The sequence below is a fragment of the Marmota monax genome, unplaced genomic scaffold (assembly GCF_021218885.2).
Source record: "Marmota monax isolate L192 unplaced genomic scaffold, Marmota_monax_Labrador192_F-V1.1 WCK01_AAM20220418_F8-fsc00244, whole genome shotgun sequence".
In the NCBI taxonomy this organism is placed as follows: domain Eukaryota; kingdom Metazoa; phylum Chordata; class Mammalia; order Rodentia; family Sciuridae; genus Marmota; species Marmota monax.
This window is the reverse complement of record NW_026692962.1, coordinates 924953-930959: the sequence shown is the minus strand read 5'-3', so window position 1 is coordinate 930959 and position 6007 is coordinate 924953. Positions and strand designations below refer to the sequence as shown.

Genomic DNA, 6007 nt, shown 5'->3' with positions numbered 1-6007 from the left:
CGCCTGCAGGCAGCGGCTTCAACCACCGACCGAGAGGGCGGGGATTAAAATACGAGCACTGGGGTAAACCCGGGGCAACTGAGGGGAGTCCCTCTAGTCCGCCAGCCCGCGGGAGGAAGGCGAAGCAGAGGCGCAGGGCGGGGACCCGCAGCCCAACTCGGGTCGAGCTCCTCGTGTGCAAAGATCCTCCGCACTTACCCCGGACCAGAAAGGGGATGTTTAAGTCACTGATTCGGGGCAGCGTGTGTACGCGGGTTTTTTTTTTTCCCCAGCAGGCTGGGGGCGTTCGACCGACTGCCCCCGCCCAGTGACCTTTAGCCTTCCCACCGCGACAGCCCGCGAATCTCCAGCAGTGGAGTCGGGGTCGGGTGCCCGGCGACCGCGAGCTGGCTCTCCCACGCCTCCCGGCTAGTCGTAAAGTGCGGCAAAAGGCGCCTGCGTTTTGCGGCGCCGTAGGTGGGGCCGGCAGCGTGGGACCTGGCTCGGCGCAGCTCTACCGCGTCGGAGCTGCTTCACCGGAAAGGCCTGCTGCAATTAGGACTTGGTGGAGCACAGGGGACCAGCTAGCATTCTCTCATCGGGTAATTGGACCCAACTGGTGAGATTGTTTAAAACACGGCTCCAGTCCTTACTTGTGACTCGAGAGTCTCAAACCTCATTCGTGCCTTGTCGCTCCTGGGGAGCTACTCTGTTGTTCTGTTGCCATCACTAGACTTCAGGTTTCCTCAGGGTAGCTGACATTGCTTTTCTTGTTCGTCCTGCAGTCACCCAGTTCGAAATGCTTTACCTGATCGGCTTGGGTCTGGGAGATGCCAAGGACATCACAGTGAAGGGCCTGGAAGTTGTAAGACGCTGCAGTCGAGTGTATCTGGAAGCCTACACCTCAGTCCTGACTGTAGGGAAGGAATCCCTGGTAGGTAATTTAGGCTTCCGTCTCAGGAAAAGAAAACTACCTTGACGTCTGACTTTGACAAACTAGGCTGAATAGAATATCTGCTGCTTGTTTAAAACATATCTCCTATTCATTAAGGAGCTGAGAAGTACAAGAAAGAAAGAAAATCATACACCAACCAAGTGACTTGAAAAATCAAAACAGTGGTTTCTCTACTATAAAAGTCTCATATTGTGGTTTTCTCCAGCAAATAAAGGAACATTATTTTACACTCCCGGGGGAATAGTTATCAAAATCCCTTATTTCATGAGATAGCCAAGAAATCCTTTCTGAGTTGAGTGTTAATGAGGTGCTGACACCTTAATGAGTTGGTTATATATTCAGAAAGCAAGCTGAAAGCCTATTCCTTTGAAGTGTTTCCACAGGGAATGTTGATCGCCTGTCTGTAACATCCAAAGAGATCTTACCTCAAGTAGACATTTCCCAGTAAATCTTATACATGTATATATTAAGTGATCCTGGGACTAAATAACCAGAGAATTTGTTAGTGTAGTTATACATGTACCTGGTTTTCTTTAAGGGCTCAGTGAATTTTAGAGGAAGTCAGTTTCAGGTTCATTGTCAAACTCCAAGTAGGGTATGAGTTAAGCTCAGAAGACTAATGGATGTGTTATGGAGTAGATTTTTAGAATTGTCTTTGTCATGTTGTCCAAACAAAAAAGTGACTAAAAGAATTTCAAGTCTCTTTCTCTTAGATTCATACCCCAGAGAATTCTGAAGTTCTCAGAGTTACTTTAAAATCTTGAAGGAATTAGGGCGTGTTCCTTGAAATAAGCATGAATTTAAAAAATTTTCTAATGACCAGCTTTGATTTGTTGGCCCCATTTTTTTACTCTTAGGATGGAATCAAAATATCTAACCTCAGGATGATGGTAATATGTCACTGTAATCAGTGATCAAGAAAAATTAGAATGAACTTAAAACCACCTAACAGAAAAATAACAAATCAGCAGTTTTATAAAGAAGGTATCAATCAGTATGGCATGGAAGAAAGTTCGGACCTAGGTTTTCTTTGCTCTGTTATGTGTCAGTGAACAAGACCTTTAACTTTAGTTTTCTAATATGTAAAATGGGTCAAAAACATCTTTCTTATAGGTTCTTAGCACAGTGCCTGGTACAGAAGTATTTAGAAATGGTAATTGTCACTGGACATGTTTCTAAATCTCTGAACACTATTTTCTTCATTTGTCAAATGGAGTTAATCAATTGGAAGGTTATGTAGGGTTTTATTGAAATGTATGTGAAAGTATTTTGTACATTTTAAGTACTAGCTAAATGTCAATTTTGGTTACTCTAATTTTTTAAAGTATTTTTTTCCCCAAAAAACATCGTTATTGTAGAGTCAAGATCTGGCCCTAGCCTTATCTATTAGTAAATTATATATGCACTGTTGAGATGCAAGAATATTAGTTCTCCCACAATAAAAAGTACTAACATTTATAGAACAATTGCTTTGCACTGTTTTAAATGCTTTACATTTAGAATAGGATTATTATTCGCTAGTTACTATTAACATTTTACAGGCACAGAGAGGCTAAGAAACTTGCTCAATGTGTGAGTGGTAGAGACAGGTTATTAACCAAAGCAGTCCTAAGTTGAGATTCGCCACTCTAGATCTTTATACTGTACTGTGTCTCTGCAGTCTTACAGACAGATAAAAACTACACTAGGTATAACTTTAGAAAATATCTAAAAGAGAGGGTAGGATTCAACCAAAGTGGCTTGTCTTTAATCCCACCATGTCACAAAATTTCTTCTGGTATGTGCTCCATATTCTTCTCCAGGTCCTCAGTTCACATTCTTCCCTGAGTACCTTGCCTATACACAACTTCATCTACCATAAGTGACTCATTTCTAGACTAAAGTAAGTTATAAATAAATTCATACCTTTATATTACCCAGTAAAATCTCAGAGCCACTTTTATGTTAACTACTTTTTTTCCTTTTTCTTCTTCCCTTCATTTCTATCTTTTCTCTTTAAAACAAATTGATTTTTTAGAGATTTGTATGTACTTAACATACCTATACATACAATCTGGTCTCAGCTATAGATAACTATTACACAGTGAGAAAAAATATGGAAAATTTTATCTATTTTCTACAATGAAATGTTTTCTTTTATCATACTCTAACATAATATTTGTAAAAAGGAACCACCACATCATTGCTAAAGAAATCTGAATTTATGTGCTCTTAAATTGAAAATCATTCTCAAATTACCAAAAAGGTAGTATTATTTATATGTTCTCTGGTCAAAAGATAATTGATCTAGATATAGTAAGTTTAAGAAATAATTTAGATAACAATTCATAATAGCAATGGGAAGAAGAAGCTATAAAATCATATGTTTGGAAAGAACTGAGATGAGCTTATCTAAATCATTACTCTTTCCTTTGACCTACTAAAAGTAAAAGTGGTCCCAAATATAAAATATTTATTAGTTATTAATTACTATGAGAATACATGTGAGAAAGATTACTTCAGTGTGTAATGTCAGGAAATACTAGATGGATTATATGGGATTTGAGCTGCGTTTTAAAGTAGTATATATACACCAACCTTTTAAAATTTTTGTTTGTTTGTTTGTTTTTACATTATAATCCAAGTGCAAAACGATAATATCTGTTCATCCTTGTGGATAAATGGAGAAAATTGCTCACAGCCAGAGGAAGCTAACTTGGACCCCCAGCTACCTTGTAAAGTAGAGATCATTATTCTCTGTCTATCCCCCATTTGTGGCATGTGTGAAGTTCTACAACCAAAGTTCTGCCTTTGAGCAATCACTTACATGTCTTTGCTCCGTTTCTTACTTATAAAATTGAGATTAAAATAGTGCTGATCTCACATTGAGGTCAAGATTAAATGAATTCATATGCATAAGGTTTTTAGAACAGTGCCTGATCACAGAGTAATCCCAATGTAAATGTTTTAGTACAGATAATGTTAACATAGAATAAGATTTGATAAAGGAAAGAGCATTCTACCATGAAGGAAAATCATTGTGAGCTTAGAGGAGGAAAGCACAAACATTTGCTATATTTGTCATTGGACTTCATTGAAATGGCTTTCATTTTTTCCCAGTGTATCTGTTCCCTTTCTTTGTAACTTAAATAACCCGGATACCACCTCTTCCTTGTTGCCTTGTTTTCTTGTCCAGCTGCTGTGATTGAGATCAGGAAGACAGGAAAGAGGAGAAAAGGGACTTCACACTTAAAAAATGAGGCCATTAGCTATGAGCTTTTTTAACTTTTCATCTGCCCTTACCACAAATTTGACTCTATCTTCCTTCCACTCTTAGAAAATGACTTGTGGGATGAGGCTCTTGTTCCAAGACCTAACTCCATCTAGATATGGTTTAAAAACCATTTCCTTTAAAATCTTATCATTATTCTTTATGTCAACCTATTACCATGTAGTTCTCATGTTTTACCTATGTTTCTCATTCTGAAATCATATTCAAGCTTTGATCATTTTGAAAGTCTCTTCTTTGAAACCTGTTTTCCCCATAGTTATTATTCTCTTTTTCTTTTATTAAGTATACCTTCATGGTCCCTAGTTCCACTTGTGTCTCACACTCCTGAAGACTTATTCTCTTTTCTTAGAAGTATTTTCAACAATTCTTTCAGAGTTGAGAACTCTAGAGAATAGTTTTGAATTCTTTCTTCTATTACTTCTTTTGATGTAGTTGACCACTACTGCTAGAAGCTGGCTTTTAAGACATGACTTTCTCTTAATTGTATTCTTGCATTTCCATTTTCTCTGTCTCTTTGTAAACCCATTTCTCTGTTTTTAAACAGTATTTTAAAAACACTTTGTCCTCTCATTTGTTTCTGAATACTACTTTTAGCCTCTATTCTGATTATTTTTTGAATAGCTGGTCCATTAAATGGTTTACAATTCAAAATGTACTAAAAGATATTATAAAACATAAAGATATTTCTATTCCATTTCCCCTTCTTGGAGGCAGTCACTACTAATTTTTGTGTACCTCCTCGAAATACCTGAAAACAATTTAAACTTACCCTGTTCTGTTCAAAAACTGCCAACTTATAGCAAGAGTGAATTTTAACTATTACGTTCATTTTCATGAATGATTAGGGCTGAGACTACAAAAACTGGCTAATAAGTCATTGGATGATATATAATCCAAATTTAAAATTATTTGTTAAATAGCACTGCCTGTTTTTCTTATTTTCCTTCTCTCACCCCTGACCAGACTGGATGCTTTTATTAGTGTCTATGTGCTAGTTAACTCTCCATTAGACAGCATGCATCTTAAGAGCAATAGCAATGTATGTCTCATTCACCACCGTCTCCCAATATCAAGCCTAGAATTTGGTATGGAGGATGTGCATAAGAAATATTTCTGTAGTGAGTGTATGAATGATTAAATATGTGGGTAAATTTGAAAATAATTTAACATCAGCCTCTTACTACATTTGCTATCTTTTTTAAATATTATTTTTTTGAGAGGATCAGCCATTTGTATATATAAACATTGTTGTCTCATTAGACCATGAACTGTTTATTAGGTTAGAATAAAGTACAAAATAGAATTATTACTAGCATGGGGTTTCTTGGTCTTTAAGAAATGTTAGAAGTTCAGCCAGATATGGTATATGCCTATAATCCCAACAACCCAGAAGGCTGAGGCGGGAGGATCACAAGTTCAAGGCTAGCTTCTGCAACTTAGCAGGACCCTGTCTCAAAATAAAAAATAAAAGGGGCTGGTGTAGCTCAGTGGTGGAGCCTCCCCCTTGGATTCAATCCCCAGTAATGGGCGGCGGGAGAACGGGTTCAGAAAAGGCCATTGTTTTCTTCAATTCGTAGTAATCGTGTGTGTATTCTCTTAAATATGTAAGTGTTCTGCAACCATTAAGCTTTCTGGCTCATAAAGTCAAAGTAAAGAATATAAAAATTAATGATTAAGAAAAAAATACTTGGTAAAAGTGAAATGAAAGCATTTTTTATCTATAAGAAGATTGTTATTGTGAATTTCTAGAACATTTCCAACTTTCCCACTACAGCACTCTGAATAACTTTTAATAACTAAAA

At 37.3% G+C, this 6007-nt stretch overlaps 1 protein-coding gene across 2 annotated transcripts in view; it reads left to right on the top strand.

Moving 5' to 3' along the window:
• The first annotated feature begins 342 nt into the window (after positions 1-342).
• The window catches only part of Dph5 (diphthamide biosynthesis 5), a 32994-nt gene continuing 27329 nt past the window's right edge, over positions 343-6007 (top strand). The window contains exons 1-2 of one of the 2 annotated variants that reach the window (XM_046452333.2): positions 343-598; positions 765-913. In XM_046452333.2, the coding sequence (XP_046308289.1) occupies positions 779-913 (135 nt within the window). In that variant the 5' untranslated portion in view covers positions 343-598; positions 765-778. The remainder of the gene's footprint in view (positions 599-764; positions 914-6007) is intronic. The other variant, XM_046452332.2, reaches the window with a different exon arrangement.